Genomic DNA, 18,640 nt, shown 5'->3' with positions numbered 1-18,640 from the left:
AAAAAATTGTTAATTATTTTATTGCATTTTAAAATTTAATAATCTTTTGGCATTCCGTTTAGAATTAAAACATAGCTTTAAGGCACTCTTATCATCAGCTTCCTGGTTTCTTCAGTTTTTCCTTTTGTAATGGGTGTCAGGCAAACTCCTAAAACATTGTCTCTTTTTTAAAAAAATCTGTGAAATTTTTCAATACATTGCTTTTTTTTTTTTACCTCAGTCTTTCTGCTGCCTGCTCAGCAGTTAGATCTCTCTGACAGTTCGCCAACATTTCATAACCAACCTAGATATTTATATTGATTAAGATATTTTTCTTTGATCAAATTAAAAAAAAATAGTTTAAAACTTAGAAGTTGAACCTTGAAAGATATGTTTTGTTTTTGAATTCAATGAAAACTATAAATTGTAATGTTATGGTTTTGATAATTTACAACAAAACATGGCTTCGAAACATAAAGAAAAAATAGTTTAATTTGCACTAGGGCTTGTCTCTGTATTTTTGTGTTCCTAATAACCAGAAAAACTGCTGAACAGAAATTGCATAGATTTGCAATAAAGAAATTTTTCTGCAAAAACAACAATTTAAATTAAAAGTTTTTAATTTTATAAACCTTACCATATGCTTCTTGACAGTAGCAGATCTAAGTAGAGGTGGAAAGTAGATAGCATGGAACTGCCAGTGATCAAAATCCTCCCCTTCACAGCCAGGGCCTAACCAATATAGTTTTCTTATTACATATATTCTAGACATGAAAATACAAGATAAGTTTTGATCATTAAGCTTTTTATTATTACATTGTGTGTTCCTGTGTATGTTTAATTTGAACTTCAATGGAATGATGGTTGATATTTCTAGTATTTACTTTTAAGGTGCAGCTTCAATTGTTTGGGGAATTTGTATGACAGTTTGTGGTGTTAAATTAGATAACATTAGAACTACCCCATGTAAAATATTTTCTAAGATCGAAATTTTGGAACTTCATTATTTTTTGCAAAAAAATTAGTTTTTTACTTAAAATAAATTTTTGACGAGTCATAGTTATCTTTCAAGACAAATTATTTATTGTCAGAAAATAAATGTATTATTTATATTTAAGTTCAACTGCATTTCACCTGTTGGAGCTCCATGAAAGCCCATTGAGTATGGGAAACTGCATTCGAATAGATTGTCATACTTGGTTGTCAGTTTCTTCATTATATCAGCTAAACTTGTTTTCTCATCATCAGTTAAATCAGTCATTCTAGGGGGGAAAAAAAACAAGTTTTAAACTGTGAAAATTCTTTACCAGAGTTTTCTTAAAAGATTTAGCTTGGACATATAAATTTTTTTATCAGTATAAAGTTATTGGAAAATACAATGGTTATCACAGAAAGTTGCTCTCTGGTACATGTTCAGCTTCAGTAAATCCAAATTATGTTTTTTATTCAGAATGGTGAACAATCCCTTTAAAATTAATTACCTGAGAATATGCCTTGTTCTGGGAATTATCATTGTCTCATACGGCCAAACAGCCCAGTACGGTACAAGCGCAAGCCAATCATTGTTGGAAACTACTATCCTCTCATTCTTCTCTTCCTCTTGCCTTAAAAATAATATTTAAAAATGTTTGGTGTAGCAGTTTTAAAGTCTTGATTCCAATCAATAAGAGAAATTATTTGTTCTGGTTGCAAGTAATGCTGCTAAATCTTCTGAAAGAATTACTTACTTTGCATAGTCAAGCAATAGATTTGTCCCCATGGTGATCTTGTAGTTCATCATATTCCTGTCTTTCGCTGCTGCCTCATTTGGAAGAAAGGATGATGCCCATATCTGACAATGGGGATGTGGATTTGAACATCCCATCGCTTCTCCTTTATTTTCAAAAATCTGAACCCACCTTGGATAAATATATTATTATTAGTGTTTACAGGATTCACTTATTAACATCTGAGAGTTTGGAAAATTATTTTAATTTCTCACTTGAATTTTTTCCCAAGTTCTTGCAGTTCTTCTACCCAGGTGTTAATGACTTGTCTCATCTCTTCTATGCTCATTATTGGAATAGTAACGTTAGATTTAGGGCTGAAGCACATCACTTTACAGGTTCCCTTGGCTGCTGCACTCCTGATATTAGAATACAAGCTGATTAAGTGCTTAAACCATGAAAACAGTTGTGATTTTGAGATATTTTATTAGTTGAAAGAAGATTTTTATGGTCAGAAATATCAAAGGAATTAACTTCATCTTCAAACAACAAAAGATAAGGGTTATATGTGTTTTGTTTGTTTGGGTGTCCAATGATAACTCATAAACCTCCTGACCGATTTGCCTAAAATTTTGATTGGTAACACCATAACATAAAAATGTTTTTAACTTGGTTTCAAAATCTGAGACTTCTAACAATAAATGTTTAATCAAACCTGAAAAGTGGGTTATCTGATGGCGGAGGCTCTGGAACTTCCTCCAGTAATGCTGGGAAATCATTGTTAAAGATAAAGGTGGAAGTGTACTGTGGGTTTACATCTCCATTGGGTCGGGTTACTCCAGGACATAAAGGGTTCTGCAGTTACCAAACAACATTGCTTAAAGGCTTTTATTTAAGAAAAATATTAATTGTAGGGAAACTGTTGAATTATAAAGTAAAAACTTGGAAAAATTCAATAATCAGAAGAATTCTTGTCAATTATTTGATATTTATCTGATTGGTTATATTCCTTTGGATCAAACTCTGGCCGGTCTTGTTCATTCAGCTTCTCTACTTGTCCGGTCCAAGGACGCTTCATTCTTACAATAAAAAATTTAGGATTTTTTTTTATAACTCTTCCATCGATTTATTTAAATTTACCTGTGAGGAGACACCAACACCCAATCCCCTTTCAGAGGATTCCAGCGAATATGCTGATGATCTGTGGCATTAAAACTCATCTGAAACTGGGATGTCTAGTTAGTATTGTTAAAAAAAATACAAAAGGGCCTAATAATCATCAGCCATCATTAAAATATGCCATATTAAAGCAAAATAATTAATGGCCATCATTAAAAAATGCATTTGGTTGAGTCAATAGCTCTACAATACCCAACATTTTTTTTGTCACCACACTAAAATTCAAATGGTCTGTGCACAGTGCATAATTAATTTATTGATCTCATGTTCAATGGACTATGTTAAATCATTCTCAACTTGAGTCTTAAAGTCGTCTTCCTATTCCACAGTTTTCTGGTTCTCACTGTAGAGTATAAAGTTGAACTAAACACAAGTATTATAGTTCCTTATCTTAATTAAACATGAACAGCTGGACACTGCAGACTGTTGACTCTCTCAGCTTTCTAGAGTCTAGATATACCATTTACAAGCAGACACTATTAATAAGTCTCATTTCACCTGTATTTAGATATCAATGTCATCAATTCTAGTTTTCATTCATCTAGCATGACATTTATACTGTTTTTATTAAATGCTGTTATTGCTTTGCTGAATTTTTTAGATTTAATTTTGAACGAATCATAATTTTTATGTATTGTCATATCAGTTCGTCAGTTGATAAGACCTTTCTGTGACGAGGCGGTGACCTGAGGTTGGGGGAGAGGGAGGTGGATTATGTTCAATAAAGAATTCGAAAAAAATTAATTGTGCAAGTTGATATTTGTTCACCTGTAAATGGTAACCAAGTCGCATGAAAAGACTCAATCAAATATTCATTCTAGATATTTTTATATTTTTACAGAATAAAATTTTCAATGTTTTACAAAAGTTTTATCAAATCTGTTTAGCTCACATTGCCTAATTAACTTTTGGCACTTATTGATAATAACAGCTTTAAAACTTTAACATATTTTACAGTATATTTTTTAATTTTCTGATCTTAAAAACTTATACCAAAAATAAATAATTTTTACCGAACTTTTTTATATTTGAGTTCGATATTTACTTTTCGGTCTTCTGTTTTATTTTTAAAAATTTTTTTTTTGTAGGGTTTTTTACGTCACGTCTTATACAAATATTTGACGGATCATGTTTGATTTTGATTTGATCTGATTTTAGTTTAGTTCAGTTAGGTTCAGTCAAATTGTTGTTTTGATTAAGACAGTCTTTAATTGTCTCTTTCATACAGTTGGAACCAGAAAACAAAACTGTAGAATAAGAAGACGACTTTAAAGCAATGATTAATGGTATTTGATGATGCTACATCCTAAAAAGTTTTTCTAAAGTAGGTAAAAATCACTGATTTAGTAAATCACACATGTGGACACTTTTAATTTGCTGTCTATAATACTAGGATTTCAAGGCGCTTATCTTCCATCTTTTATTTCAATTATGAACTTTTTTCTTTATGTACATTGTAAAACAAAAAGTTTGCGGATTTTATAAAAAAAAATCGTGGATTTTCAAAACAAAATGAAAATCGAATTTTGTTTTAGGCGAATTTTTGAAATTTTGAAACCCCCCTAAAATCAATAGAGNAATACGCCTCTGAAAAAACCCTTATCATATCTTGATTTTTTTATAATATATATGAGTAATAACTTATTGTACATGGTACATTCATAAAAATCTGTTTTGGTTTAGGTATGGGAGCCTATTCTATAGGAAATACTTCAAAAAGCCTCCCCTCCCTCCCTCTCCTCTATAAAACTAGAAAATATCTGTTTGAAAAATAATATTCTTTGATGTAAATCATACGCGTTCACAACTAAAAGAACAAATATAGCTTATTAATTATTTGTCTTTTCTCATACTAGTCAAAGGAACTACAGTTGCACGCGTAATTTCAAGTGACCTTTCATTTAAAAAGGGAGATTCCTGATTCACAGCGGTACCCTTGAAACCTTTATCTGATCAATAATGTTTTTTTAACTTCTTTAAGTGTTAAATTCTGATAATTCCTATACAATTTCCTGCATTAGAAATGCGCAAGTTACTTTTGTAGAGAACCCCCAAATGAAAATAATCTGTTCTGAGCTGGAAACTTTAGAAAGGGATATCCTTAATCCCGATCGGTTAATTAATCTGGAGATTAATAACAGGAGGAGAACAAGCATTATTTAATCTCAAGATTAAGAAAAAGAGTGGATTAAGCCTTAATCCCGGTTAGTTCAGTTAGGTTCAGTCAAATTGTTGTTTTGATTAAGACAGTCTTTAATTGTCTCTTTCATACAGTTGGAACCAGAAAACAAAACTGTAGATGGGATATCCTTAATCCCGATCGGTTAATTAATCTGGAGATTAATAACAGGAGGAGAACAAGCATTATTTAATCTCAAGATTAAGAAAAAGAGTGGATCAAGCATTAATCCCGATATCCACCATTCAAAAGTTCCCAGCTCTGAAAATTGATATCTAATACTTGATCAGACAAAGTTTTTAAGGTTTCAATTGTGGAGGGGATTTAAACTTACAGTCACTTTAATCAAATTTTTAATAAAAATATCAAAGACGGCATGGTTATATTTCATTATCTTCAGATGAAAAATATTTAATACTTTAAAAATTCCAATTTGAAATTGTGCTTAATTCTTTATCAGTAAGAAAAGTCCAGGATTGATTCTCATTTATTCGTTGACAGGTGCAAGTATGCAACAGTTGTTAATAATACTAAAATTAGGAGAAAACATTCATGAAACAAAAAAAATAATAAAAAACAGTATGCTCAGGAATTTATCATGGATAGATAGATAGATTTAAGAATAATTTTTTTTTAAATGATCTATTTTTAAACCAATAAGTTAGCATATTACAGAAAACTGTGGAATATGTAAACGACTTGTAGACTTAAATTGTTTACAATGAAACCATATTTCTAAGCTGTCCTTTGCTCCTCATCTTATTTCTATTTCTCCTTGCTATAAAGTATATTTGCTACGCTGTATAATTAGACCCAAAAACATGAGAAAGGAGGAGGTTACTCACTGGACCACGTTACCCCCGGCCTCCGGTCTCTATCTATCTATCAAACTAATGAATATTATTACGTCAGGCTCTCAGTTCAGAATTGCACAGTGGACTACACGTGCATCAAATATTTCTCCTTTGTCCTGTGTAATTATAAAAAATGTTTATTTCAGCATGTTTTTTAAAATGGCCTTGTGAATGCTAGGATACAACCTGTAAAATCTGATAAATGAGCTGGAAGATTTGTCCGTAAAATTAGCCGGTGTCAGATCAGCTGTTTTCAATTAGTTTCATGACATTTTAAAATCATCTTAGAAACAGAAGAAAACTTATTGTCAAGGGAAAACTATGGAAAATAATCCAATTGTTGAATTACAAGCAAAACTGGTGAGAATTAAACTTTTTTGTGTGTTGTTTTTTTTTGTATTGTTATTGTGTATTAAGAGAATTGTTTTTTTGTTTTTTCCTTGGTATTTTTGTGTTTGGTGTTTTTGCTTTCTAAGAGCATTTTATATTTTTATATTGCCTGAGCTGAAAACTTTAGAATGGGATATCCTTAATCCTGATCGGTTAATTAATCTGGAGATTGAAAATGAGTGGAGAACAAGCAATATTTAATCTCGAGATTAAGAAAAAGAGTGGATTAAGCCTTAATCCCGATATCCACCATTCTAAAGTTTTCAGCTCTGATTATAATAATATCTCTAATCAATTCAAAGTTTTAGATATTTACATTACTAACTCTTTTCCCATACTGTAAAGATTATATGCCTGTATTTAGGAAACTGTAAAGATTATATGCCTATATTTAGGAAACTGTAAAAATNTGTATTTAGGAAACTGTAAATATGTCTATCCTTGTATTTAGGAAACTGTAAATATATATATCCTTGTATTTAGGAAACTGTAAAGATGTCTATCTCCTCCAACTCCTCTGAGACAGATGTAGATTCAGGAGATAGTCTTCTTGAAGATGACGTGCTAGCTGATCAGGTTAATTATAATAATGATCATGCAAGATCCCAACTGTGGAACGGGGTCCTGTCATGACAAAAAGTCAGTCCTGTGACCGAATTTAAAGAATTTGAGCGGCGGTTTAAATTTAAGCCGTGGCTTAAATATGGTTGGTTCCACTTAAAATTGTAACAAATGTTTCAAGATTTAAGCCGGCGCTAAATTTAAACCGGGTTTTGATGGATTTAAACCGCGGCTCAAATTCTTTAAATTCCATCTCTGATTAGTTTTAGACAGAAAAAATTTTTTATTTTTGTTGTATTGTATTAATTATGTTGTTTTTGTTATCAGTGTTATTGTTATAATCATTATTATCATTGTTTTTATTGCGAGTGTTAATGTTTTTGTTTTCGCTATTTTTATTATCATTTCTGTTGCTAAAAGTGTAGTGTTAACAAGTTAACGGTGGAATAAAAGATGTCTTCTATCTTCCTGTTAATCAAAAAATGTTGCTAAAAATATTGTTATTTGTAAATAAATTGTTTCCAAAGCTGTACCATTAACGCTTTTGCAATATTTAAATTAAATTAATTAATAATTTAAAAATCTTAATCGAGATATTATGATTGAAAGCTAGAATGAAGACGACAATTTCACAGTTTCCGGCTTTGGTCTTATGGATAATAATAATAAAATAGTAATTATTTATATCATTATTTTTAATTTTATTTTTGTTTTGGATGCACACATATTATATATATTCTGTATTTTAATTGAGTCTGGCTAATGGCGATAAGCCAAGTAGCAAATTTTCCTTTCTTCTCAATCATTTTGTTTCAAAATAACTGCAATAAAATATTTATCAGACTGTAGTTTTAAGCAAGGTACTAATGCAAGGAAAGTTATTTCAGAGGTGTACGCATTTTTTGTACTGCAGTGTACTGTCTTTGGGCGGAAAAGTAAACACAGGACGGATGTCACAGCTTGACATGGGATCCATTTTCACAGAAATTATCTAAGAAATATTCTGGTCAAAGGAAACTATTATGTGAATTTTCAAAATTTTCAAAATTTTCAAAATTAAATGCTGTTATCATCCTCGGATACTAGACGAACACTGATGCATTTATTCTTGTTTACATATTCCGCCCAGAGAGAACTGGTTTCAATATGTACGCAGAGTATACGCAACTGCAATTAACTGTCCTTGCATTAGTACCTCGGTTTTAAGTAACCCTTCATCTAACAAGGGCAATTTCGATTCACAGCGTTACCCTTTACATAATGTGGAAGATATATCCGTCTTTTGAACTCGAAAAATGTTTCTCCGCTGTTTCTGTAGAAAGATCCGCAATTTTTTATTAGATAAATTACAGAAGAAATTAACGAATTTTTCTAAATCTAATCTATTACTAGTTATTATACGTAGGAAGAAATCAAAATTGCTGTTATAATATTGAAAGATAAATCATAGGCGCACTTTCTTCCTACGCATAGTAAGACTAAACCACATTCTTAATTGATAGATTAGACGTACAAATATCAAGAATTATTGTTAATTGGCTACGTAGCAAATCCGATTAGAATGTGGTATAATCAATAATCATGAATATCTCTATATTCTAGTTTGATCAATCAAAGCTTTACACGGGCAGCCGTAGTACATTTGAATTTCCGAACCGGGTCAACTTTTCTGGTCCCAGTTTGTACTGTACCTAGCTCTATGGACAGGACTAGCCGTGCAACAAGGTTGATGCGGTCAGACTTTATGCTTCATATAGGTTGAATTTACTTTTACTAAAGGGGTAGATTTTCGTGTTTAAGAATACTGTTGTGAATCGGACGCGTCACTATTGAAATAGAGGCTCTTTTGAAATAACTTTGACAGTCCCTTTAAAGAATAATATTTAGGATGTGATAGTATCTGCAGGGTTTCCTCCCTTATCTCCTCTCCGACCTATGTGCGCCGGTCGACCTCATTCCTCAATGGGTCTAATCCCAGCCCGGGAACCTGTTCTGGGGTAAATATAAAACTATCAAGTTAAAGGGATTGTTCAGCTATTTTAAAATACAAATAATTTACCAACTACTTCTGCAAATTAAAGTTTTTTTTCAGTTTTCTTCAACTTTCCATGTTTTCAGATTCAACTTCTTTTTTTTTGTTTGAATAAGAAATAATTGAATTGCTTATTTAACCAACTTTCTTAGTCTTGGATGTAAAATGAAAATTAAAGGAACTGTGAGGTTGCAATGTTGTAACAGTCATCCTGTATGAAAAGAAAATCGTCTCCCTTATGCTGAGATTGGAATAAATTATTAACAAAGATTTTCAACAACAACAAAACATATTAAATATTAAAGATTCTCTTAATTGAAAAATATGATTTTAGCAGTTTTTTTTTGGTGTTTTGAGCTGAATCTTAGCTTATAATTCCATAGTAGGATCGCAACCACCGAGACAATTATGATTATTCTAAAATAAATTAACTTCATCNAAACAACAAATATGTTGCGATAATAACATATACATATGTTGCACTAAACAACAAATATGTTGCGATAATAACATATACATATGTTGCACTAAACAACAAATATGTTGCGATAATAACATATACGTATGTTGCACTTAACAACAAATATGTTGTTTTAAACAATAAATAGTTTGAATTCAACAAAAAATTGAACAACAAAAATGTCTAATTAAAGAAAATAAATATGTAACATTGTTGCACTAAACAAGTTTATCTCACTGAAACTTAAGTTTGTAGCATAAAACACGAAGGTCGTATATGCAGAACATGCAAACTTATTTTTTTTTTTGGTTATAAGATCAAAATAGTGTTGTTAATGTGTTAAAATTGCTGATTAAGGATTGATTGGTAATTATTGTAATATATGGTAATATTGGTAATATATGTGCATAGTAAAATTTGTACAGTACAACTTGGTAACAATGTAACATTAATGCTTGAAACAGAAAACGTAGTGCAATATTATGTGGGTTGGTGCAATAGACACATTTTTTTAAATTTCAATAATTTAAGTTCATTTGAGGGATCACCATTCCCACGTAATTTTAAATATTTTAAGTAATGCGGTGTCATGTTTAGTTGGGAGTACGATGTTTTTGATTTTGATGTTATTTAAGATCCAAACTTTAACCTTCACATTTGTAACACCTCTTTCAGTATTTATTTATGTTTTGATAACGTTAAAATCAACAAAACCAGAAAGATCCATTTTATTTAGGTTGAACCATTTGTGATCGGAATATGCGGCGGCTCTGCCAGCGGAAAGACGACCGTGGCAAACAAGATAATTTCAGATCTCGGTGTCCCTTGGGTCACTTTACTATCAATGGACAGCTTTTACAAGGTGAGTCAAGTTTACCTTTTCTGTTTTCTTTGAGTTTTATAATGGCGGCCATTTTGCTAATGGCGGCCATTTTGAAATAAAGTTTAATTGATTATTTAAAAACCTTGTAGAATTAGACTTTTAAATCTCTGTAAATCCTGCAATTTCATTTAGGATGAATTGCGGTTTACACAATTTTTAATTTAATGAAATGAAACCTCTTCAGAGGCGTACGACAGAGAGGGGGCCGGGCCCCCCGTCCCCCGCCTTTGCTTGCCCTCCCCTCCCCCTAAGGGGGAGCTCATATAAAAGCTAATTTAAAATCTCACTTTTGCCCTTAACTGAAAAAGTTCTTTAAAAAAAGGCTTTGATCAATACTGCCTTTAGTGTAAATATATCTTTGATATCATTATTTATTTTTATACAATATGAATAGTTTCTATGAAAATATAGAAATTTTTTAAAAAACGTTTCCATCTCTATTTATCACCCATTTAAGCTTACACCACAGTAAGTCCACTTAAGAAAATTAAATAAATAATTTATTAACACTTGTTACATGGAAGTGTGTATATCACACACCTCTGCCCCTTTAGTAAAAGTAAATTCAACCTATATGAAGCATAAAATCTGACAGCGTCAACCTTGTTGCACCGTCTAGTCCTGTCCATAGAGCTAGGTACCGTACAAACTGGGACCGGACAGGTTGACCCGACTCGGAAATTCAGATGTACTACGGCAACCAGTGATATGATAGAATAGTTTACATAGTTTAAAAAGGTATCAATATGTTTTCAAAAAAGTGCCCCTCCCCCCTACACAAATGCTCTCGTACGCCCCTGAACCTCTTCAGAACAGTGGGAATAAATATTGAAATTTTCGTTAAAGACCCCCCCCCCTCACCACCACCTCTGATTTACTAAAGTAATGTGCTAACTTTATAGTATGTTAAAACATGAGAGAAGTTGTTAATCAAGAAATCAATGCGTTTTTTTTACAATTTAGGCATATTTCAAAACTATAACAGAAATTATCAATTATTAAATTGAAAAATAAACAAATGTTCTTTTTCTCAATCATTAAGTGACATTTTTTTGGAATTACAAAATAAAAACCCATTTTCAAATATTTTATTTAGATGTTATAACACTTAAATTTGTTTTGTATAAAGTGTTTTTTTTTTTTGGGTGCATAGGTTCTGTTTTTAGGTTGATCGGCAAAACCTTGATTTTTGATGTAGGTCAATAACCTCGGATTCCAAATTTTCTTTGCAAAATTTCAGCCTTTTATTTCAATTTCAAGAACCAAATTACAAAATTTGGTGCTTATCAATGTCGAATTGCCCCCTATCCTTAAAAAAATCGAGATTTTTTAATGACACTTCTTCTACCTAAGTGCATCAAGATAGAGCCAAATTTTTTTTCCATTTCAATACTTCAATCACCCGGCCACAGAACCTATGCACCATAGTGCTTAACTTTACTAAAATTAGTCGGATTCTGCTTTCCAGTCCTGACTTCAGTTAATTTATTGTTGATAATTCAGAAAATTGTTAATCTAAATAAAATCTTAAGCTTTAAGGACGTATTACTTCCACACTCCAATTCCATGTAGCTGGTTTCATTAGTTGCAGATTGGAGACTGTTTCACTCTATCAGTGAAATGTTAGATTCAGTTTTTCAGGCAAAAATATTCGAAAGATAAGAACTACATGTAAACCACTATTTGTGAAGAGTTCTTTTTGGTGTGTGTGATCCAAATGTACATTATAGGTGCTAAATGAGAAACAGCATGAACAGGCAGCTCTCAACGAATACAACTTCGACCACCCTGACGCATTCGACTTTGATCTCCTATTCTCCACGCTAATTAGGGATATTCATTCATTAATAATATTATTCAAGGCCATCAAAGGAAGTAAAAGGTTAAAGCTAATATAAGCGAAAATGAAGAAAGTCCTGTACAGATTTTTGTTTTATAATAAAGAAATTTAGAAAATGTAAAGAAATGATTATGATTTGGATTCGCATTAAAAGCATTAAATATAACCTTGAATTCTTTTTTTTTTTATTTTTATTTTTGTAAGATGCACAGGGCTAGTAATGTATTTTGCGCACTGGGGACTGATATTCTGCAAACAAGGTCTGGCCTGATTCATCAGATTTAAAAGATATGCTGATAAGCAGTGCTAACTGCTAATCATAACAAAGATATTGAATATTGATGCGTGAATATCGAATTTCGCTATATTATTAAAGATGAGTGTACACTATTTCCAATCGGTAATACTATCGTTTTCTGGNACGTGAAGAGAGAAGCAGCGTCCCCTTCTTCTCTTTCAGAATTAATTGTTTAAATTATTAAAACAAAAAAATTGAATTTATTTTGATATGGTAAATTTGGATTCTGGGAAACAAGTCTATAATCATTCCGCAAAGCTGAAAAAGATTCTAAGTCAGTGAAATTTATACGAAAAAATATCTTCAAACTAATTTAATTTGTAAAAAAGTATTTTTAAATAGTTAATTACAATTAATAAATTATTCAAGAAATCCCTGAAGTGACCTCGAATCGAACAATTGTTCGTTCTAGACTAAATATTTTAAACTATGAATGATGGAAGCAAATGAATGAATAATTAACTAAGATTTATAAATATTAATGAATTAATGAATACTGACAGACTGAAGGAAATGAAGAAAGTTGAAGTTCCAATCTACAATTTTGTAACACACAGGTATTTATATGCTTAAAGAGATTGTTAACATAATTTAAAATAACCCCCCATTTACAATTTACAATTTACAATGTACAATTTACAGTTTACAGTTTACAGTTTACAGTTTACAGTTTACAGTTTAAAGTTCACAGCTCACAGCTCACAGCTCACAGCTCACAGCTCACAGCTCACAGCTCACAGCTCACAGCCCACAGCTCACAGCTCACAGCTCACAGCTCACAGCTCACAGCTCACAGCTCACAGCTCACAGCTCACAGCTCACAGTTTACAGTTTACATGCCGAAATTACATCAATACGCTATCAGTATTAAACTTTGTGCCTAAGCAAACATTTTGTAGATTGTCCTTTTTCTGAAAATATACGATTTACAACTTTGGTTTTATTTTTAATGGCTTTTTGGATTCATGCAGCAGAGACTAGGGGGAAATATTTCCTTAGACAGAAAACTGATATCTCAATCATAGTCATTCAGGAAAGGGGTTGAAGCGCATAGGTTTTAAATTGTGGGATACTTAAGGTTACGTTGGCAGTCCTGCAGTCTTCTGTTTCAATGCGTCTTAAGTTTTCTCGTATTTTTTTCTATAAATTAACTTCTTAAATGTTTCCAACCTTTCATTTAAAAATACACAAAAAATGAATTATTGAGGGAATGCAAACTTTTTTCAGAGTTTTCTGCGTTATAAAAGGAAGTAAGAGAGAAGAAATCTTTTGAATTATTTACATTAGTATTCTAGTTTCTTTATTCTTCTTGTTCAGTTTCTCTTTATACCCTGCTTACCCCTGATTTATCTTATTACCAGGAGAGAAACGAAGACTGTATCAATGTACGGGGCCAACGTTATTATCTTCGAGGGTATCCTTGCTTTCCACAGAGATGATATCAACAATCTACTCGATATGAAGGTAAACAGATCTACTGGATATGAAGGTAAACATATCTACTTGATATGAAGGTTTATTAAAAAAATCAAAAATATTATAAAATATTAACTATATACGAATTAAACTGATTATTTTACGATCCGAGTTGAATGTTGCAAGATTCTGAATTTGTATGGACATTGCGTTAGCATGAGTCGTTTTTAACATTTTTCTCCTTATAGACGCATGAGATAAAAGTATGATTAGTAGCGTTCAAAATCGCTTTTCGACGTAAGCCTATACCTCCTTTCAATTTTAGCGAACACTTCCTTTAAGGGCTTACACAAACATTGTAATAAGCTTAAATAACTAGCTCAACTATGATATAAAACACTATTACTCAAGTTATCTAGTATTTGCCTCAAATGTAAAATTCTATTTTCAAATTTAAAAGATATTGTTTTTAATAAATATCTGATAATTTTCCTTACACGCAAATCTATAAAATAAAATATCTAACAAGGTTACTACACTAAAATTTGAAATATTTTTGTCCCTGCAGTAGAAATAAAAGTGAATCTTGTATCAAAACAGATTGATTGAGTTCGAAGCAAAGCATAAGAATTATTTGAAAAAAAAAACGAAATATCTACTAGTACTTTATCTAATAGTTCTTCAGTTTAAAATGGGTAAGACAGATAGATTATAAAGGGGGAGCACTGTTCCCTCTCCCCCCCCTGTACGTACACATTTGACATTTGGTAAACATTTCAGGGTCTACACACATATATCAGAAACAAGGATACCTCGAGGGATGAATTCATCTTCTATTCAAAGAGGTGAATTTATGTCTGTTAATTTGCAATTTTTTTTTGCAAATTACATTAAAGCGTTTGTAAACGCTATCGTAAAACGTCCCTGTACTTGTAGTGACAAAAATATCTGACATTTTTTGTTGGTCTGTGCTGTAGAAATCCGTTATATTATTTTTTAAAAGCTGCGGCCCAGTGTTATAAATATTTAAAAAGTAAAACCTTAAATATTTAATAATCCAGTCTTGATTCTTGTATAAAGATTTAAAAGATTTAAAGGTACGGTACTAGTTGTTCATTGTTCCAGTCCAGTTTAAGTAACTTTCCAGGGAGGGGGAAGCTGTCTACTCGATATGAAGGTAAACAGATCTACTCGATATGAAGGTAAACATATATACTTGATATGAAGGTAAACAGATCTACTCGATATGAAGGTAAACAGATCTACTCGTTATGAAGGTAAACAGATCTACTCGATATGAAGTTAAACAGATCTACTCGATATGAAGGTAAACAGATCTACTTGATATGAAGGTAAATAGATCTACTCAATATAAAGGTAAATAGATCTATTCGAATAAAGGTAAACAGAGTAAACAGATCTACTCGATATTAAGGTAAACAGATCTACTTGATAAAAAGATAAACACATCTACTCGTTATTAAGGTAAACAGATCTACTCGATATTAAGGTAAACAGATCTACTCGTTATAAAGGTAAACAGATCTACTCAATATGAAGGTAAACAGATCTAGTAATTATGAAGGTAAACAGATCTAATCGATATGAAGGTAAACAGATCTACTCGTTATGAAGGTAAACAGATCTACTCGATATGAAGGTAAACAGATCTACTCGATATTAAGGTAAACAGATTACTCGATAGGAAGGTAAACAGATCTACTCGTTATGAAGGTAAACAGATCTACTCGGTATGAAGGTAAACAGATCTACTCGATATGAAGTTGAAAAAGCGCATGTTTAACCAAAACTAAGATATGTTTATCATCCATGCTTAAACAAATATTTACAACTCACCATCGTAATGAAGTCAATTGTTTAATTTTTAATTTTATTTTTGAATAAAATTTATTTTGAAACTTTTAGATCTTTGTTGAGACGGATTCCGACGTGAGACTGGCGAGAAGGTTGAAGCGAGATATCAGTCAACGAGGACGCGATATCCACGGAGTCATGCAGCAGTACGAGAACCACGTCAAACCTGCCTACGACAGGTTCATCGCCCCCACCATGCAGTACGCTGATATTATTGTACCTAGGTATACATTAAACACTGAAGTTAGCCTTTGTCAAAGAAAGCGTTGACAAATGTTCTTGGGTCATGAGATTTGCCTCTGTTTTAAGAAGTTTTATTCACAAATATTAAACCGAGCTTTAAACTTTTGAAAATGAGGGGTAAGAACTAATCTTTCTCAATCTGAAGTTGATCTATAAGTTCCAAGCTTAGACATTGACAATGTGACCATTGTATATTTTTTATCTGGTTTATTACTGCACGGGTTTAAATTATTTTAATCCGGATCCATATTTAGATCGAAAAATCCATGGACGAATTTTTTTTATTAATTATATAAAATGTATATTTATCATAACAACCTTATGAATTATGACTTGAATGTGCTTTTAGGGGTGGAGAGAACGGTGTAGCGATAAATCTAATTGTACAACATGTACAGACACAGCTGTTTGCTAGAGGGTTTAAACTCAGGTACTGAGGTTCAAACTTGTGTTAAATATCTTTGATCTATAATAAATACTTAATCTCTGATCTATAATACTTAATCTAACATGATATCCAAGAAGAATTTATTTAATCTCAAGAGCTGCTCAAGATGTAGATAACTGTTCGATTCCTAGATTCAACCATTTTGAATTATGTTCGTTCAACATTAAAAAACATTATAACGGTTCTTTTCTAAATTTTTTTTGTCAATTATTGAAAAGAAATAAAGCCATGAACTGTCTACAAATCGCTGTCACAGAATTTTGAAATAAAACGCAGAAAGTTAAAATGTATATTCAAAGAAAATTTATTCTTTCATATTTTCATATTTTATTCAACTACAAAGCACGAGATAATTCGAATAAATAAATCACAATTTACTATGTAGTTTGGACCCGCCTAACCAGAGTAGGCTGTTTTAATTGGTTGGCCCACTATAAACGAATGAGAATTGCAGATAAAAACAATGTACATTGTACATATTAAACATAAGAATGATGATAAATCAGGAAAATGGTAAGGAGGAGGTGAGAGAGTATAAGGGAAAGGGAAGGATACTCAGCGTAAGGGTTGGAACAGAGGGTAACATAAGTTATTAAAATCATGTTTATGAACTACAGGGTGATGAAGATAGTAAAGACTAAATTTATCCACATGATATTCGTCTCAAAAAAATGTGTTATCAGTTATTAATTTAGAAACGGTGGTGTAAGCCGGTTCTTCTATTACTCATATTCGAATTTATTTTGAACAAATAACTTTTGTAATCTCGGATTCAAATTCAAAAATTCAAATTTTGATTAGAAGTGACACACTGATAAATATTATTATATTATAAAGATTTATTCACACACAAAGATATAAATACATATATAAATTGTGAAGTTTAAATTTGATTAAATAATATTTTTTTTTGAAAATACAGGTTTCTAAAAGAAAAGAGAAAAAATATGCAAAATTATGCACAAATAGAAAACATTGATTTTTACTCTCTACATAACATATTTATCATTTCAGTTAATACGCAATCATAGAATCCTTCAACATATAAATATAAATATTCTATTTTAGATCTAAGTTAGCAGAAGTAGGAAACGGAAATGGACAGTCGTTACCAGGAACATTGAAACTACTCCCAACAACTCCACAGATAAAGGTAGACACAAAATAAACTGTATTCTTATCATTAATTGTTAATTGTATTGTTATTAAAATCATTGAATTGTTATATTTTTTTGTCACTAAAAATGATTATTAAAATGTTCGGTGTGAAACTGACATGAACTGAAAAATCTATTTCTATATCTGACTATCTAACATGTGAAAAATATAAATCTGTCTTAAATATATATATTAATACATATAATAAATCTGATATATACAGCACGACTGGTTATAGGAATAAAAACACATCTTAGATATCAGATCAAAGAGGGGAGTTCCTCAAAAGGAGGGGATTCATCGAAGATGGAAGAGAAGAAATCTTCTTCGGCTTCGGCTATCAACTTGGATAGTCTTTTAAACACAAAAACGTTGTCATCACAGACAAAGTCCGGGAATTCAGGAAAGCTTTCATCAAAGATGGAAGAGAAGGAATCTTCGGCTTCAGCTTCGGCTATCAACTTGGAAAGTCTTTTAAACACGAAAACGTCGTCATCTTCGGCTTCGTCATCACAGACAAAGTCCGGGAATTCAGGAAAGCTTTCATCAAAGATGGAAGAGAAGGAATCTTCGGCTTCAGCTTCAGCTTCGGCTATTAATTTAAATAATCTTACATAAACTTCATCATCTTCCACTTCCTCATCACAGCCAAAGTCCGGGAAGTCCGGAAAGCTTTCATCGAAGATGGAAGAGAAGGAATCTTCGGCTTCAGCTTCGGCCTTGGCTATAAGTTTTGATAGACGTTTCCTTATTACAACGTCGTCATATTCGGCTTCTTTGAACTTGTTGAAGAGTTTGGAGATGTCATACTTATATTCTGCTAACTCTTCATCATTATGAGACTGCTCGTTCATAATATCCTCTTCTTCTTTCAGTCTCATGACGATAAAACGCCACTGGGCATACAGGAATGATATGTAGATCTGCATAGTTTTTATAGCTGGCTTGCTCTGCTGGCTATTTATCAACTATTGATGCTCTTCGTAATTATGTCCTTGTTTATATACAGCGTTGAAGATTAAAAACATCGAAATAAGGGGGTGCGAGGGGAGGAGGGGTGGGAGGGATAGTAGCTGGTCACTAGGAAGTGTGATGACCGGTTTAAGGCTCATGGATTGATTTATTGGGGTTGGGGGGAT

The 18,640-nt window shown here is 31.8% G+C and overlaps 2 protein-coding genes across 2 annotated transcripts in view; one reads left to right on the top strand and one right to left on the bottom strand.

Moving 5' to 3' along the window:
- LOC111700838 (galactose-1-phosphate uridylyltransferase) lies at positions 1 to 2,932 on the bottom strand. Its single transcript, XM_023471893.1, has 10 exons — positions 2,826 to 2,932; positions 2,695 to 2,764; positions 2,401 to 2,540; positions 1,961 to 2,104; positions 1,707 to 1,877; positions 1,461 to 1,583; positions 1,114 to 1,241; positions 617 to 711; positions 216 to 283; positions 1 to 148 (listed from the first exon to the last, which is right to left on the bottom strand). The coding sequence occupies exons 1-10, from the start codon at positions 2,903 to 2,905 to the stop codon at positions 112 to 114; spliced, it is 1,056 nt and encodes a 351-aa protein (XP_023327661.1). The 5' UTR covers positions 2,906 to 2,932; the 3' UTR covers positions 1 to 111.
- A 7,148-nt stretch (positions 2,933 to 10,080) lies between these two features.
- Positions 10,081 to 18,640, top strand: part of LOC111700847 (uridine-cytidine kinase-like 1) — a gene marked incomplete in the record, with an annotated part of 14,297 nt that continues 5,737 nt past the window's right edge. Inside the window, 7 exon segments of the mRNA XM_023471902.1 lie at positions 10,081 to 10,202; positions 11,954 to 12,054; positions 12,865 to 12,918; positions 13,723 to 13,825; positions 15,704 to 15,876; positions 16,245 to 16,325; positions 17,412 to 17,496. Of these exon segments, the coding sequence (XP_023327670.1) occupies positions 10,185 to 10,202; positions 11,954 to 12,054; positions 12,865 to 12,918; positions 13,723 to 13,825; positions 15,704 to 15,876; positions 16,245 to 16,325; positions 17,412 to 17,496 (615 nt within the window).

Source organism: Eurytemora carolleeae, unplaced genomic scaffold, assembly GCF_000591075.1.
Source record: "Eurytemora carolleeae unplaced genomic scaffold, Eaff_2.0 scaffold332, whole genome shotgun sequence".
In the NCBI taxonomy this organism is placed as follows: Eukaryota; Metazoa; Arthropoda; class Copepoda; order Calanoida; family Temoridae; genus Eurytemora; species Eurytemora carolleeae.
Note: the sequence above shows the minus strand (reverse complement) of the source record. Positions and strands in the feature narration are given on the sequence as shown.

Excerpts from the sequence above, each read along its gene's own strand:
- LOC111700838 (XM_023471893.1), bottom strand. The coding sequence starts at position 2,905 with ATGAGTTTTAATGCCACAGATCATCAGCATATTCGCTGGAATCCTCTG. Across the intron at positions 2,765-2,825 it reads GTGTTGGTGTCTCCTCACAG|AATGAAGCGTCCTTGGACCG; the intron begins GTAAATTTAAAT and ends TTTTATTGTAAG. Across the intron at positions 2,105-2,400 it reads TCAGATAACCCACTTTTCAG|GAGTGCAGCAGCCAAGGGAA; the intron begins GTTTGATTAAAC and ends TTCTAATATCAG.